Source organism: Cylas formicarius, unplaced genomic scaffold (assembly GCF_029955315.1).
Source record: "Cylas formicarius isolate icCylForm1 unplaced genomic scaffold, icCylForm1.1 PGA_scaffold_10__41_contigs__length_53128322, whole genome shotgun sequence".
NCBI lineage: Eukaryota > Metazoa > Arthropoda > Insecta > Coleoptera > Brentidae > Cylas > Cylas formicarius.
The window spans coordinates 36,649,296-36,667,842 of record NW_026844214.1 but is presented as its reverse complement, the minus strand read 5'-3'; the positions used below and the strand labels follow the sequence as shown (position 1 = coordinate 36,667,842).

Sequence of the window (18,547 nt, the reverse complement as noted above, 5' to 3'; positions counted from 1 at the left end):
GAAAACGCTCTCCAAATGCTAAAGAATGACAACCCGCTGTGAGAGTACAACACTATCCCCATTGAACCAGCCGATTTAGTCGCAGTTCATTGAGCAGGATCCGTTGTTGTGTGCCTCAGGGTGATTTATTGGGGCCCACTCGGGCCAAGTGGCGACATGTCCACAGGCGCCGGCGTTAACTACGCAGACTGCCCTTTTTTCAGATGTGTCTGGTGATCGGCACGCCGCCGATGAGAAAAACTTCGACCTCGTCAGCGTGAAGCTGTTACAATACTGCCATTCATTTGAACCAATTTAAGAATTTTATTACAGACTTTTTGACACGACCAATGAACAATGATGGTTTTCAATACAAATAAGCATTGCTTGTTCTCAGGTGATAGTATACCCGTTTAAGGCATTTGCAATATCAAGGAAGATAAGAAAGGCTGTTGGTTCATTATGTGAATTCAAAATCCAGGGAATTGGAACATCTGTCAACGTAAATCTATGTCTGACGATATGCCGGATATCCGGGAAAATGTGGGAATTCAGACGAGAGAAAATAACAACTTACTATAGGACGCCGCTGAAAATTAGTTTTTTTTTTTAACAAATTTCAAATTAATTAGATACATTGAAATGAATTTACTACCTGAATGCAAAGTCGACATAAGGTGAAAATTGGAACTTAATATGGTACAGGGGAAACGGACGATTCTAGGAATTTGAAAAGAAAACGGCGTCAAAATAATAGAGATAATTTTAATATTGACATAATTTAATAAAAATGTAATATAATGACCACTAGTAAAATAGAATTCATCAACACAATTAAATTAGAACAAAAAAAAAGATTTTTTAAAATATTTGGTTTGTATAGTTTACCACGGGTGGACTGAGTTCTACACCTAAAAATAAACCACCCTATAAAGATCTAAAAAAATATTTTTTTGGTTATTTGAACCTTAAATTCGAAAAATTGGATACTTGTTACTTTTGAAAAAGCGCTGGTAAAAAAATTTCAACGGTTGGTTAGTTTGCACAGAAAAAAAATATATATTTTTATTTTTTGTTTGTTCTCTGCGATAGGAGTTATAAGGTGATTCTGAAAGTTAGCTCCTGTTTTACATTCGCAACATTTTTGGCTGCTTCTGTACATCGCTATTTAAAGTAAGCGTCCGAAATTTCAAGTTATCGATTTTATATTTTGTGGAGATGTAGAGTTGGGTACCTTAAATGGGACCTATTGAAAGTGGAAGTAGTGGGGGATAGGGAAGTAAGTCTTTGGTTCATAAGGTTTTTCCATAGCGTACAGTGTGCTATGCTAAAGTGTACAATATCCGTACAAAATTTTAAGTAATTAAGTTGAATCAGTGTTTCTCAAAACTTTTTGATTTGGGGTAGTTAGGTGAGTAGCTGTGCTGTATAGTTCTATTACATAAATAAAGATTTATTATTATTATTGAATTTCGTGGGGAGTGAACTCTGCCTCCACATGTATCCTGTACCAGCTCTCGAAATTATTTCTTATTTTTTTTTTTTGGTTATTTTGAGTTCCAGAAAGAAAACTGTTTCTCGAAAACGATTTACCCTATATGAAAATTCTCGAATCAGGAAACGCGGACGATCTGGCGCTATAACTTTTTTCTCAGTCATTTTTTGAATTATGTACCGGGTGTCTTGTTTTTAGGTAAAAAACTAAAAGCAACTATTTCCATTTGGTTTAGGCAACCCATTTCGGGAACGACAATTTTTTTCTTTAGTTTTCGTCCATCATACACGGTGTAGTAGCTAGCGACAGCCTCGTCTACCTGTCACCATAAACCTTACTTGATTATACCCAAACATCAATAAACAAAATAGTGTTAGGGACGCTGACATCCAGTTCGGGCCGCCTTGTGTTATTGGATTGGGAAGCTCAGTAGCGCCGCTCTTTTTCCGATTGTAATTTTTGAATAAGGATGCGACAAATATTAATTATTTTTTTTACACTTTATTACACTTATTATTTCTCAAAATAAAACAAAACGTCCATCCTCAAAGAGGTAGTAGATGTCTCAAAAATTGCTTATTCCTATCTCATTTTACAATATAGTATTAGCGGAAATCTTCATGATAAATAATAAATACGATTTAACATACTCGGTTATCAACTGCAACTGCAGATTGTTCATGAAAGAAGAAAAATATTTCTCGCCTACTACACCACTGCTTCTTTTTTGTGTTTCCCTCTATATATCGAAATGAGAGCTCGCAGAATATGTTTGTAGAAGAAAAACTTTTTTTGTTTTCATAATCTCTACTTTTGTACCGTCAAAGAATCTATCAGTATAAAAAAATATAGAAACAAAAATTTGATGGGTAATATTGCAAACTGAAAAATGGTCTTTTCACAAGTTGTTTTTATTCAAGTCGGTCAGATGGACGGTGTACAGATAACGGACATGTCTTGTAAGTGGCGGAAACGAAAGTCGATATCGACAGGTTTCGCATAAGTATTTCATAGGTAGTATTTCATAGTATGCCGTCAAGCAAAATATTTGAAATATGAATATACGCTGCAAGGTTGGGTGTCAACTGACTGGTGTATCTTTGACATTATGGCACCTTTGTCTATGGAAACAATCACTTTGGTGTTTTCGACATTCCTATTACAACCTGCAAGAACACATGTTAAGTGAGGAAAATAATTCAACGATATAATATATCAAACACAAATAATAAAATAACAAACTATAAATGACACTACCTTTTTATTAAAACTATCAAAAATTTTATGTCATCCCACTCAATCTAGTTTACTCTAATGCACTGGACAATTAATACGGTAAAAAATTCACCATATCTATGCCAAAGTGGGTTTTGATTTTCCTTAACTTAATAATAATAATAAAGTTTATTGTTCCAAACTACAAAATATACATGTCAGAGCAAACGCAACTATAAACAGAAAGAATAATGAGCCCTTACGCAGCTTCCTTCCAAGGAAAGGTGCTGTTTAATGTTGGGGCTGGTCAATTAACTGTCCACTTCTTAATTGACTAGTCAAATTCGCATAAATTTTTTTTAAATAACATCTTCCAATTGTAGAGTGTTATCTATCATTATTTAACAATAATATAACCCTCTATACGATCCTGAACGTCAATTGACACAAAAAAAAATTGACCGGTCAATTCTTCAACCCTAATGCTGTTGAAGGCAAGGAAGACTAAAAAATTATGAAGCTATTAGATAATGTAGTGGCCCTACTACGGTAAAAATTGATGCGCCTCAAGTGGCTATGATATTTTCGTTTTTTCATTTCCTTTATAAACAGCTATATCCACAGACTTATCTCCTTTTCACCGGAAGATTCAATGGGTTCTTGATCTTTAATTTTTTTATTGTTGCTTCCTAAGTTTCTGTATTATCTGCATAAACAGGACCGTTAGTGGTTATATTTCAAAAATGGACATTAATGGCTCAACAGCGACACAGGATTGAGAAATAGGGAGAGAAGAAATAAACGGGAGGTGCTAGGAAAGGAAGAGAAGAAGATATGTATTGTTAGGAATATTAGTGAACGTCCATTGAAATAAATGCCCACATATCATCCTGTCATAAATTTACGCTTTACTTGTTTTGTAAAAGAACTAATGTATAATCATTTTTTCATTATATTTACTAATTATAAAAATTGGGTAACAAAACACTTTTTAAAACACTGTTTTTTGGTGGTTAGGTACAGTCGAGGGGCAAATCACGATCCAAAAGTGGTACACCAGATTTCACACAATCATATGATTATTAAGATTTCACAGATTTCTAAATGGTTTTTTCAGATTTTACCAATTTTGAAAAATAATTTTCGGTTTATGTGGAAAATTTTTGTACTCACTCATAATTAAAAAATATTATAAAAATGATATATACAAAAATACCTTTAAAACCTTTTTACAAAAGTGTGAAAGAGTATTATTAGTGTCAGTGTTAAATTAATAAATATCAATTTTATAACTTCCACAAATTAATTTTCAAAACGAACATATTAATAATATTTTTCAGTTTTTTTATTCTCGTCAAAATTTAAATTCCTTATTTTTTTTTCTTTTCATTTAACTTAAAGTATTTTTTTTCAAAAAATGGGCATTTTAAACACATTTAGTTAGAAATTTCGATTTTTCTTAATTTTCACTTCACATTATTTCTATCAAACAAGTAAAAAGAATTACTAGGAAACAGTTCCATAAATAATTGATAGTATTTTCAAACCGCAGTCACCGTTCCTTAATTATTAATTAATATCGCCAATTTTTAATAAAAAAAAATATTTCAAAGTTTTCAAAATAACTTGTGATACATTGATCTATTTGGTCCCTCAATGTGCAAAATTTGGTGGGCTCTATCGATCTGTCGGAAAATTATGTACAAAAAAAAGAAAGAAATCACAATTTGCAGTTTTTTTCCAATAACTTTTTTAAAATTCTTAACACTTTATCATATCCTACGTCTTCTTCTATACATATAGGGCACCAAAGAAGAGTTTTTATTTTTAACATTTCCGATTCTAGGCAATGGTATTTTGCAAATTTAGTTCTGCTTATCTCTTTACCAAACAAACACGACGACTAAATACACCCATAAACCCGCAATCTCTAGACTTTTATCTGGGGTCTGATCTAAATGCCATTAAGACTTTTTGGATCTCGGGACTCATTAACGTTTTAAAATATAAAGGCAGAGAGAGCCACTAATTTGCATGTCGGCTTCAAATGATGACCAACTTGACTACCTGTGGTTGTGTGCATGGGCCGCATCTATCGACTTTTTTTGGTGTCGATACTTTCTTCTTCAGTGGATATAACGGATATGCTAGTAGGGCGAGATTTTATGTAATGAATATATAAACAGTAATAGGGAAATTCTAGAGTTAGAATCATCAATGACACACTTTTTTGCCTTATTGCCATTTTTTGGTAAATGATGCGAACTATCAAGTAAAAATGCTGTTGCACGTATATATTTTTGAAATATTGATGCTAATAAAATGAGTTTTTGTCGGAACCTTCCGTAGTCAATCACAATGGAACGAAACTGAAATGAGTACTTACCAAAATTATTTGAAAGTGCACTGCATAGCATAGTTCGACTTTGAAAATAGAAACGTCTTTGGTCAATAGAGTTGACATCGAGGTGACCTGGCACATTAAAATAACAAAAAAAAAAGTGGGAAACCAAATTACAAAAACAATAATTGCAGATAAAACAGTATTGTGAAACTTTTAAAGAGCCTTAATCTCATCTGTAAACAAGATTTGGTAGCACATGCTCTTTTACCTAATATATCTCAAGCGACATTAAATTTCCTGGTTGTATTACGATCTCTTTGTAAATCTTGGGTCAGTTGTGTAAAATAATATGCCATTTCTCGAAAAGCGGTCTGAATACATCTGAATGACAATTAAAACCATTGAGGTTCGAATGAGCCGACAGATTATTATTTTTAAAAGACATTAATTATTATTAAACCAGTTTAACCTACTATAGCCACAGAAAATACCATGAATAACCGAGTCTTACTATATTATTTACATCATATCAACTTTCTTGGTTAACCGTTTGTCAGTAGTTTTGGTCAGATATACCTTATCTGAATGTAGATAAGTAAAGAATCTTGTAAAGCAATAATTGCGTAAAACAAACTGGACATTTCATTTAGTGAAAAATAAAAGGTCGGTTTTAAAAAGCCTAACGAAGCAGGTAGGTACATAAATATGTGTGCCCGTGTATCTTGAAATAATCCTACTAGGAAAGCCTTGCCAGTTGTTAAATATTTATATTTATAATAATAATAATTTTTGTGTGTTTCTTAATTATTTCATTTTTATGATATAAATTATCTCCGAAACTTCAATTGTTTCCCAAAATTATATAAGAGGAGAAAAAGTCGTGCACAAAAAGCTTTGTATTAAACGAAAGTTTTAGGCAAACCTTTTTTTGCTATTATGTTATTATGAAACCGGTACAATAAAAATGATACACACAAAGAATTTGCCATGACCTATTGACCCATGGTTGCGACTCACCCTATAGGTTTAGCCGAATCGGATATGGTTTGGATCATGCAACAATAGCTAAAATAGTAAGTCTATAGTTTGGCGCGAGATTATTTAGTAAACGAGTGAGCGACGACTGTTAGTTCAATCTAGGTTCGAATATGGTGAATATAGTGACGTGTGACGTGATCGTCAGAACTGAAAAAACTTCGAAGTACCATGGCAAGCTTGGTCCGTGAATCCTCACCAAGTTCCAAGAGTTGAAATAACTAAGTCAGATCTTGGCAAAAACGTCAACATTGCTAACTATTCGATTCAAAAGGAAATATGTATAGAGTTTACGCGTGACGAATGTCGATTTGAGAATATCGAGATCTCGTATCAAATGCATCAACACTAAATTCTCGCAGAGCGCGGTTTCGTCTTAAATAACTTTCAACACATCGCTAATTGTTCCAGCTTTATCTTAACGCATCATCTTGAATAGTGAACGTACCTTAAAGGAGTTAGAGCCAGAGGCGGCAACAATTAAAAGGCGACCCGGGAATATTAATTGCTGTGAATTTCACACGGCTGACGGAATTTATGGGGGGGTACGGGCGGCCTTGCGGTCAGGGCGTTGATCATTTTCGAAAGTGAAAGCTCTAAAGCGGAGACCAGAATTTTTTGATATATTGATTTAGAAAAGGTGTGGGTTATACCCGGAAAAAATATTTATTTATATATTTTTTTATTATTATTTATATCATCATAAAATAATTCTGCCCTATTATTAAACATTAATTTAGTGAGTTTAAAATTGTATATTCGAGTTACACACCGCATGACAAAGGAATGCCTTCTAAGTCGCAGTAATTTTTTTTGTAACAAAGAAACTTCCACATGCTACTGTAATACTATTTACAAACCTTATAGATTCTTCCTGGGTCGCTTGTTATTCAGTCGAACTTGCTAACGTTTCGCCAATCATTCTGATGGATTCTTCAGAGCTTAACTGAAACTCAGTTTCGGTTAAGTTTTGAAGAAGCCAACCAATCCAGCAGTTTTGTAAATAGTAAATAACTTGATTGGTTTCGAAAAGCAGAGATCTTAATTTTAATAACTTTAATTTATATGATTTTTGTGTGGCACGAATGAATAATAAATGAAAAGTCTTGCACCTTGCTCTTCTATTTGAATATATTTTACTCTTCACTATTTTTTTTTTTATTTTACAACTCGCGTAGAGTTTTTTTTATTTTGTGACATGTAAGACCTATAGTGTAAGAAAAACCCTTCCTCCATTTCAAAAAAAAACTTTTTAGGACCAATGGGATTTAACTTTTGCTCATACACCATGCAACTGCTATTAGAGACAAAACGACTTTAATTACAAAAGTTTTTAAAATTTAAAATATATTTCCCTTTGTAAAGTTAACCAAATAACCAATAACCAAACATGTTCTGCAGAATTAATAAAAATATAGAATATGTAGTCAAATGTAGACGCAGACATGGCGCGCGCATGTCCACGCAATTATAATAATTTCCAATTAAATTGTTGCTCCAATCAAACTCGGAATTTCAGCCGGAACAATCGTTTCCGATGTAATTTATGTTGATTTTGCTTATCGGCTACGTCAGACGGCGTCAGTACTTAGTTCTCTATTGCGGTCTTATTAAAAGGGGTTTTAACAATTAAAGCTGCTGTACGTACGCTATTTTCATTTAAGTGCGGACTAAAAATTCATTCGCCTCTCGACTAAAATGATAATTGGTTCGCTGATATGCAAGCCGAATTGAGAATTTTGGACAGAATTGACTGTGATTTAGATAAGAAACGCTTATTATTTAAACTAGGTAAAAGTCTAAAAATATGCAAGCGGCATTATTTCTTAAAATTTGATGTCTATATCCTAAGCCCAATAACTTTTTTGTGTATCTTCATTTTTTTCTACAGCAATAAAAAAGTCAACCAAAATATTCTATATATCAAATTTCAGCTAATAATTTCTAAATTGTAGAAGATATTAAAAATGATTGTATACGTAAATTAAAGAGCAAAAACAGATATTTATGGTCTGCTGCAATTGATACTGGAACGAAATATTTTAAAGCCTAAATCCCAAATTTTGTACAATAGCGTTGTGAACCAAGAAGACTCTTTGCACATGAGCATCATACCGTTTCTGCATAGTCCATTTCTTGAAGCAATAGGTACGGATGAAATTATCAACCAAACAAACTAACCAATTGTGAAAGGGTTTTAAATATTATTATGATAATATTATATTATAATATATATTATTTCTATCTATGACCTACCTCATATCTCAAATATTTGTATATGGTTCCATCATCTAAGTTGCCTGTTTTGACTTTTGGATTTCTTAATTCTTCTGTAAGACATATATATTTGTAATGTTATTTCTTCTAATTACTCCATTCACTTCCCTTAAGTATATCTCCCCTGCTTTAATTTCAGTCGTCTTCTTGCTGTCGGATTTCACTATATTATGTTCAGTGCTTCATTATTTCTTTTTCAGATAATAGTACTTCACCATTTTCTTTTTAGTTGGTGTACGTACTTCCGGTTGGATAGACTATCTGCTTCTGGTTTATCTCCTGTCTTGTTTTATATATTACCAAAATGGTTCTAGTTCTTTATAATTTTCGTTATCTGTTCTAATTTATATACGTGAGACAAGTTGCTTATTGACAGTTTTTTGTTTTTTTGTTAGACAAAGTTACTGACCGAAAAACTAGAATTACTAAAAATTTGCAAACAAGGGGATTATACTTAGATATAGGTTAGTCGGATGACTCTTATCCTGCTAACATATTTCATTTTGATGTGAAATTTCGATTTTGGGAGAGTAAATTCTCAATAGATGCATTTAAATATAATTTGTTAGTTACACAAGCAGACATTTGTGCACATCTAGCAGATGTCTTCTGTGAAATATTTGCCATATGCCTGCCAGTGGTTACGGTCCTGCAAATCACGTTGTGTATTTTTAAGAGCAAAGCACTAAAAGTACACATTACTACGAGTCGAGAAAACAGAAGCAAGTTTGAAGTTGATCGATAAATTTAACCTTTGTCGGTGAACCTTTACAACTATAAAACCTATTCACAATATTGAAAAAGATGAACTATATAACCTTGCCGAATTTGAAATTATACTTGTTATTTATTTGTTCTAATTCACCTAGTTCTCCGACATTTCGTCCTATTTGGTAAACCATAGTTGACTCCGTCTTCATCGAAACAAGAAATAGGAAATTCAGCTTCGCACAGATAAATGATGAAAATTAAGGTGAAAAAAGAAAGAATAAACCTTAAAAAATCGAATTTACTTTTTTTCTGTGAAACACCTTCTAAGTTTTCATAGAACTTAAACGTTCACCATAGTCCGATTTAATGACAGATATATTTTCTGGAGATTTCCGCTGTAAAATTAAGTAATTATGGAAGGACAAACTTGGTGACTCCATTTTGTTGATAGCTTTTTTCAAATAACGCAATCAGAACAAAATGTCTTTAAGGTTAGGAAGCAGTTTGAGTCAGTGACATGGACATTCTAATTTCCATCTAGTTCGCCTTGAAGCTGACGTTTCAATTAGAGCAATTCGCATGCCGATCTGGCGAAAATAAATTACTTACTTGGCCTATACTCATAAGAAGCAAATGCAATAAAAATAGTCGCAATTTGAGAAACTGGGTCGGTAGTTTAGCATTTGTCTTTGTGTTAGTTGATATTTTGAACCAGAAGTTATTTTTTGTGTTCTTATATTTAAAATCTAAAATTAAAATAAAATTATAATATGTATACCGAGAAGTGAACAACTACATAAGTATTTTTAATTTATTTATTCGATGTTGTAGATATTAAGTATGCAACAGGAAATCAGGGAAAATTATAAAGCCGCCTTTAAGATTTTGTTAAATTAAAAGATAAACTTTTATAAATAGAATAATCTATGACCGATGACTCCTAAAAGATTTGGTAATTAGCCTTTAAGTGTTTTAACAGTTTAGAAACTGTTTTTGCTAGTTTCTAAACCCTCGGACTCGCATGTAACTTACCCACTCGGGTAACAAACTTACACTACACACAAAATTTTAACATGGACTTACCACTCGGTAAGTCGCTGCTAATCATCGAGAAACCTCTCTCCCTCTGGGGCATCATCAGGTAATCTTAAGATATCCCCGAAATGTTATAGAAAATGTTCGTTAATAACTATCAAACCCGATTCAAAAGACCAACATAGGCGGAGAATATACTTTCTTAGAAAACAACCTGTCGAGATGTAACTCATATTATCGATAGAGTTCGTATTTTTTGTTTTTTCGCTATAGGTATACTTTGTGCAATCAATTATATTTTTATTTGAATTTGAAATATACTAATTTTGTAAAATCTTTTGCAAAAACCCCTTAGAATCACTTTTTTCTTAGTTTGTGTTATTGCTGTTTAATAATAATAAATAGGACAAAAATGTAACTATCGTAAACAATTTTTTAAAAAATATCTGCCTTTTTTTGTAGGAAGTGGGAGTGCGAAGTAGGAAAGCACTGTTTCTAGTCTTGAAAAGTGTAAATTTTTCAAAACAATATTCATAACAGCGAAGGACAAAATGTAAATGAAGTTCCAAAATTTTCAAAAAAGCGCCTAAAAGAAGTGACAAAAGTATTTGTTTAAACAAAAAATGCCCATGGAAATCAATGCTTGTTGGATTGAAGGAGACGTAAACATTCGACATTTACATAACAGCAAATCGTCAATTGAGAAATTTTTAATGGAATATCAGTAACTTAACTATATCACCAATTTACCTTTCTTTCTTTTTTTTTATCAAGAAAGATAATTTACTTTCAGCTCTCAACTTTCGTTTTCGAATTGTTTTCGCTAATTCATATTTAATACAGTAGAAATTCTGGTTTAGGAAATGTTAAACGCGGTATATTTAAATTATAAGTCAATTTACGAATCGGTATATCTTTTGCACGCAAACTATAAGTTAAATATCAAATTAAAATAACGAAATTATTTTGCCGCTATAAAGTACCTATTTTGCCGTATGTGCGTCCCTGTCGTTTTATCCAGCGAATTTGCTAAATTAAAACGGCGAATAGATTTTCGTTCTCGTTAAGAAGTTTTAACATAAACAAACTTCTCGATATTCTTCCGTTATTTTTTCAAGAATATAACCTTGATTTAATGAAAGCCTTGTAAGCCCCTAAGAAGACCGGACCTTGACCCCATCGACTTGCACCGGGCTTATGCTTACTTTATGGTACTGCCATAAAACTAGTAGCATTCCTTTTCACGCACCGGTTAGCCCGATACCGGCGTATTTGTCCATATCACTAAGATTTCATTGATAATTAATTATTGTTGTGAATCGCGCTAAATATGTTGCACGAAAGTGATGTAATATCGCGGGGCTGATTCTTAATTGGTGATAACTTATTAACTCTAATTCACGTGGAACATATTTAAAAAAAATAAAATTCTTAAGGATAGATTCCTACTTGCTTACCTCAAAGGTCATTCGGCCACTATGTATTACATTATTAACATATTAATATTATTCCTCTACCGATGAAACTAATAAAAGAAAGACACTAAACTACTTCACTGAGTGTGTGTGCAAGAGCAACAATTGCAACAACAACAACAAGTTTTTGCTTGCAGTTATGCGATTTGATACAGATTTTAATATCATTTTCCAAATGTAAGGTCTCGCGGTAGGGTAAGATCCTGGTGGCGGATCAACAAAATAGGAGTTTTCCCAAAATTACTAGCACAATCTGTGACATTTTCAATAAATTGAAACGGGTAATTTTTGGTTAATAGGTTTAATAGAAAACAATCACCAGCCGAACATCAAACTGAAGAGTTATATCCGAAGAAAATAAGAGACTCGAATCTATAAAAGATTATCATTTTGTTCATAGAATGAACACATAAATAAAAAGTTAACGCTTCAGTATTAATCTAAAATTCCTTATGTATAATCCGCTGCCTAATCGGTCTGTAGGATTGTCTGCCATCTACGAATTTTGACATGATTTTCGAAAAGGACCTCCAACAAACCATCCGTCCTCTTCTCCATTGTCCGAATTATTTTAAGGTGTAAAAATAGATGTGTCGTATATAAAGTTCCGGACATTTGAAAGCACCGTTTCAGTTCCCTAAATCAACTATATGAGTGCTTAATGTTGACAAATTGATGGCAGTTTTAGTTCTCTGTTTTCCGTATATCACGTGAGTCTACTTAATTGTTGTGACGCGTTTGTTTAACCTCGAAGTCTTGGCCGCTTTGACGTGTATTTATCCGCATATTTATTAGTTTATTGTCCAAAAAGAAATGCTATTATGAATGGAGTTGCGATAAAATTTGCCCATACTAAGTATGTTGATAAATGGATTGCTATTATACATAGTTGTTTTGTAAGTTTCAGGTACCAGCCATAAAATACGAAGTGACAGTGTGCTTTTTACGGCGTTTTCGTGAATCAGCTAATAAAAGGCCGGGCGTCGAAGTGATATGCTCCACTAATCAACGAATTAGGCCTAGAAATAAACTTTAAAAAAAGAATAGATAGTAGATTATCCGCAAAATAAGCCGTAAAAGATTATTTATTTTATCGAGCGAACATTATTTTAATACACGCGTAATTCTTTAAATCAAGTAGAAAGCATATAATAAAAATTAATAAATTTTCTTTCGTTTTAACCAAAAACTAAACAACTAAGGTTTGGTAAACTCGTTTATTAAAAATGCTGTTTACCGCACTTGTTTCATAATATTTTTTTAAACATTTTTAATGGAGTAACAAAGAATTGAGCCTGTTATATTTTCACATAAGAGTAGCATACTTGTTGGATTTTTTATTCGTTATCGTCATCATTCCGCATCAGCCAAATCTCGAGTCAGATATTGTAAATTAACTCAATACAGACAAGTTTAATTCGATTCTGGGGATTAATAGATATTCTAACTTTTTCTTTAAGTTTTAAAATTCCTCTAGTTTAATGTTGGGTAAATATTAAAACACATAACATCATACTACACCAGCAACCACTTATTAATATTACATAACAATTTTCAATGCCGGGCTAACATCTAAATATATAGATAATATTTTATAAAGGTATGCTTCTGGGTCTCTACTAAGTACGCACTAAGGAATGGAACGTCCCCAAAGCGGAAATATAATTACATAAAATTTAATAAAATCAATACAAAAACATGAATTTTTAAAGTAGATACTGAAACGGAAAATACTTTATAAGACAATACGAGTGACCCACTAATTAGAAAAGTCTAGATAAAAGGATCAAAGATGATAAGTGTCTCGAAAACTTATATACGGAGTAATTAATTAAAATGAAATAAATAAATCTAGAAACTGATAATACTGCTCTGACTCACTGACATCACTGCACTCATACTGTCCTACATATTTTTCCTAGTTTATAATGCGGTTGTTGGTCGGTTTTTAAAAATACTGCTCAATTTGTATTAACTGGAATTATTATACTACGGTAATACCTAATTCCAAAACCTTTAAAAAAAGCGGAATTCGTGTTTATTTGCAAGAATAAGAAATTACAGTAAAATTAAATATATAGGCGATAAAGTTCAAATTGCGCAGCAGAAATCCTTAGGAAAAGGCTTTAATAACTATATATATATAATAATAAAAAATAGGTAATCTGGTAAAGTCGATCTAGCGAGGCATACATTTATTTTGTCGACTGCTATGTCAGATAATAAGTATATATAACATGTGCACATGAGATTACCGTTTTTATGTATTGGTCGGATGTGTTGCCAAATTGAAAATAGACGTTGGCACAGATTTCAGTATTCCATGCATCTAAAGTTTAGCTATCGGCCCTTTGTCCTGTTGTTGGGCAAAACCGCAGCTAAAACATTATTCTCTCATTTATTCAAATACCCGAGCAAATATTATTGGATTTCAGGTGATACAGCCACGTTGCAGGTTTGGTAGTTTCGATGGTATTCTTTACTTCTTTGTTCTATGCAAAAGTGTTCCGTCGGATTCCTAATAACCACGTTAAGTTATGAGAGGAAGCATATAAATGACAAAATTTAATTGCTCTAAACAAATGTTAAATTTAATTGCAATGCGCCATTGATGCGGATGAGACTTAGATCCCACACAATTCTGACGAGTTTATCTAAGTAGACGGCATTCCAATTAATTAATTAACGGTTAAAGGACTTTTTATTTCTATTCTATTTTTTACACATTGTCATAACAAATTTTTCTCCCATAGATTTTTATTATACATAATGGTATTAAATTTGAAATTTCTCAGGTTGGTATGTTATATGCTAACATCATCAAATTATTTTTCAAAATACGGACCCAAAAAAAAAAACAAAAATTGATAAAATTGAAGTTGATGATGGTTTGTTGGAATCGAAATATCGTAGGTAAAATTAAAGTATACCATGATATTTATCAACTGCACCACCCCGCATTTTCCAAACTATTAGTTAGTAAGCTTAAAACTTGACAACTTCTTTAAATGTCGCCGTAACTTTAACTGTAGTGGATATCCGATATACCTAGGAGTTTATCCATGAGTATATATAATTCTGGGCTTTCTCAATTGCTCACATATTTATATATATATATATATATATATATATATATATATATATATATATATATATATATATATATATATATATATATATATATATATATATATAAATATGTGAGCAATTGAGAAAGCCCAGAATTATATATACTCATGGATAAACTCCTAGGTATATCGGATATCCACTACAGTTAAAGTTACGGCGACATTTAAAGAAGTTGTCAAGTTTTAAGCTTACTAACTAATAGTTTGGAAAATGCGGGGTGGTGCAGTTGATAAATATCATGGTATACTTTAATTTTACCTACGATATTTCGATTCCAACAAACCATCATCAACTTCAATTTTATCAATTTTTGTTTTTTTTTTTGGGTCCGTATTTTGAAAAATAATTTGATGATGTTAGCATATAACATACCAACCTGAGAAATTTCAAATTTAATACCATTATGTATAATAAAAATCTATGGGAGAAAAATTTGTTATGACAATGTGTAAAAAATAGAATAGAAATAAAAAGTCCTTTAACCGTTAATTAATTAATTGGAATGCCGTCTACTTAGATAAACTCGTCAGAATTGTGTGGGATCTAAGTCTCATCCGCATCAATGGCGCATTGCAATTAAATTTAACATTTGTTTAGAGCAATTAAATTTTGTCATTTATATGCTTCCTCTCATAACTTAACGTGGTTATTAGGAATCCGACGGAACACTTTTGCATAGAACAAAGAAGTAAAGAATACCATCGAAACTACCAAACCTGCAACGTGGCTGTATCACCTGAAATCCAATAATATTTGCTCGGGTATTTGAATAAATGAGAGAATAATGTTTTAGCTGCGGTTTTGCCCAACAACAGGACAAAGGGCCGATAGCTAAACTTTAGATGCATGGAATATTGAAATCTGTGCCAACGTCTATTTTCAATTTGGCAACACATCCGACCAATACATAAAAACGGTAATCTCATGTGCACATGTTATATATACTTATTATCTGACATAGCAGTCGACAAAATAAATGTATGCCTCGCTAGATCGACTTTACCAGATTACCTATTTTTTATTATTATATATATATAGTTATTAAAGCCTTTTCCTAAGGATTTCTGCTGCGCAATTTGAACTTTATCGCCTATATATTTAATTTTACTGTAATTTCTTATTCTTGCAAATAAACACGAATTCCGCTTTTTTTAAAGGTTTTGGAATTAGGTATTACCGTAGTATAATAATTCCAGTTAATACAAATTGAGCAGTATTTTTAAAAACCGACCAACAACCGCATTATAAACTAGGAAAAATATGTAGGACAGTATGAGTGCAGTGATGTCAGTGAGTCAGAGCAGTATTATCAGTTTCTAGATTTATTTATTTCATTTTAATTAATTACTCCGTATATAAGTTTTCGAGACACTTATCATCTTTGATCCTTTTATCTAGACTTTTCTAATTAGTGGGTCACTCGTATTGTCTTATAAAGTATTTTCCGTTTCAGTATCTACTTTAAAAATTCATGTTTTTGTATTGATTTTATTAAATTTTATGTAATTATATTTCCGCTTTGGGGACGTTCCATTCCTTAGTGCGTACTTAGTAGAGACCCAGAAGCATACCTTTATAAAATATTATCTATATATTTAGATGTTAGCCCGGCATTGAAAATTGTTATGTAATATTAATAAGTGGTTGCTGGTGTAGTATGATGAGTATATATAATTCTGGGCTTTCTCAATTGCTCACATATTTATATATATATATATATATATATATATATATATATATATATATATATATATATATATATATATATATATATATATATATATATATATATATATATATATATATATATATATATATGGGTGATAAGTTTTGAGAAAATTTCGAAGATGACAACAAATTCCGACTCAGCCTGGTTATCAATAAATGATAAAGATAAATCTAGGATAAGATTAAAGTTCAGTCATAGGGGTCTAGGTATTACAGGGTAATAATTGAATTTATGTTGTTATGTTGTTACCTACAGATACCCAATTAACCATATATGTATAGGTATACGATGCGAACATATTTTGAGAGAGAAATAGCATATAGCGATTTAGATAATCAAGTTCCAAAAAATAAATAATTTTCTGTTTCAAAACATGCTGACGCAGAAAGCCTCCTTCGGAGGAATAAAGGAAAAAACCGTCCATTGTGGTCGGAACCTACCCGGAGCTGCACATTTAGCACCAGGGTGCTAATAGGACCGTCGCTACCGAGTCGATGGTTGATTGTGGACACCCTCAGACCGCCGTCACTGAAGTTTACCTGATCATTAGCGGGCGTAACTTGGTTCTCTGTGTTATTTAGTTATTTGCTTGTTGTTTTACCCTTTTTGGAACTACCTGCTTGCCGTTTATACTTTTTGTTTGCCGATTTCCTTAAATAAGTAAAAGCTCAGAGATTTGGGATTGGTTTTTTTTTTAAATCTCTTCCGGTGGCATCTCATGTAAACTAACTGCATGTTTTTATTATTTTACAATTCAGGTATACTTATATATGATGAAAAAATAAACTAACAAAACCAGAAGCTTGTCAAGCAGAAGACGTACCTGAGTGTCTTTGAGGAGTCGATTATAATTATAGAATATATATAATGATTGAATGTTGACAGCTGAATATCTAAGGCATTTGCATTTCATGTTACTTGTTGGGATAATCTAACATTGGGATTTCACATAACGTCATCACTCTCATGTATATATGCCGAATGGTTAATGAAAATACCATGCAAAAGTGGAATATGGCTTAACGGAAAATTCAAGTTTAAGAAACACACATTTTAAGCCATTATCAAACTAAACATAAGTTTTTTGCTGTACTTATAGACCTTTCGGACGTAAGTAACTATGTCAAGTCTCAAAGAAGTACCCAGGTACCCACTATCAATAGCTCAATTTTTGTATTCGTCAATAAAAAATTAAATAATATACAGAAAAAGCGTAACCTTACGATTTCACCGTCATCATTGTCAATTTGTGATTTTTAATTACTAATATCAATTTTTTTATGCGGAAGAAACATCCGTTATAACTACGGCATGTGTTTTTTTAACTAACCGGAACTTACCATTTTGGGAGTCCATGGAACACGAATCTCCAGGACCAATGGGATGAGGATTCATCACCAGGCTTGGCTGCACCAAGCCCCGACTATGGTGCATCGGTAGCTGGTGATGCATGGCGATTCCGCCTGTCTGCTCTGACATCACCATTGAAAATGTCGATTGACAGTTCACTTAATACCTAATACACCATAAACTTAAACTCGCGAACCACTCGAAGTATGTCTGGTTTAGCTCGGTCCAGTTTAGGTTTAGTATCCCTCTAGAGCAGCTACACAAAAAATTTGCGGCAGCAACTAAATTAATCTGCGAATATCATCAGTAATCATCCGTCGGTGTTTGGGTTTAATATTCCAATTAGTACCGAGTAATTCCAATCTCTGTTGACGACAGCTCACTGCAAAGTTCGTGCTAGGCACCGTCTAAAAAATTTTTTAGCACCATGGCAATAGACTTTAGCTTCATCGTAAACAACGGCCGTCAACCAGCACTTGTTCGCACAGACTGAGCTTGCTCCTTTGCCTTTTCCCTGTCGGACTGGTCGGGCGAGATCGTCAGATGTTCGGGCGGGATTCATCCCCTCCTTAACAAATTAATTTAAGGCCACACCTATGGAGATTGCGCTTTGATGTTTTGGATTGGTGCGCTGGGCTGGAGGTACGGACAAAATGGTCGGCTTTAATCAATATCGGATTTCGGGGGCTGGTCCTGCTTTTTTATGGAAAGATTTCAAACCTACGGAATGAATATGCCACTACCTCACTCATGGTGTTTGAGATGCAAATTTT

At 32.6% G+C, this 18,547-nt stretch overlaps 1 protein-coding gene across 1 annotated transcript in view; it reads right to left on the bottom strand.

Moving 5' to 3' along the window:
* The window catches only part of LOC132705856 (insulin gene enhancer protein ISL-1), a 68,040-nt gene extending 49,764 nt beyond the window's left edge, over positions 1-18,276 (bottom strand). The window contains 1 exon segment of the mRNA XM_060676787.1: positions 17,765-18,276. Within this exon segment, the coding sequence (XP_060532770.1) occupies positions 17,765-17,909 (145 nt within the window). The 5' untranslated portion in view covers positions 17,910-18,276.
* Positions 18,277-18,547: the final 271 nt, after the last annotated feature.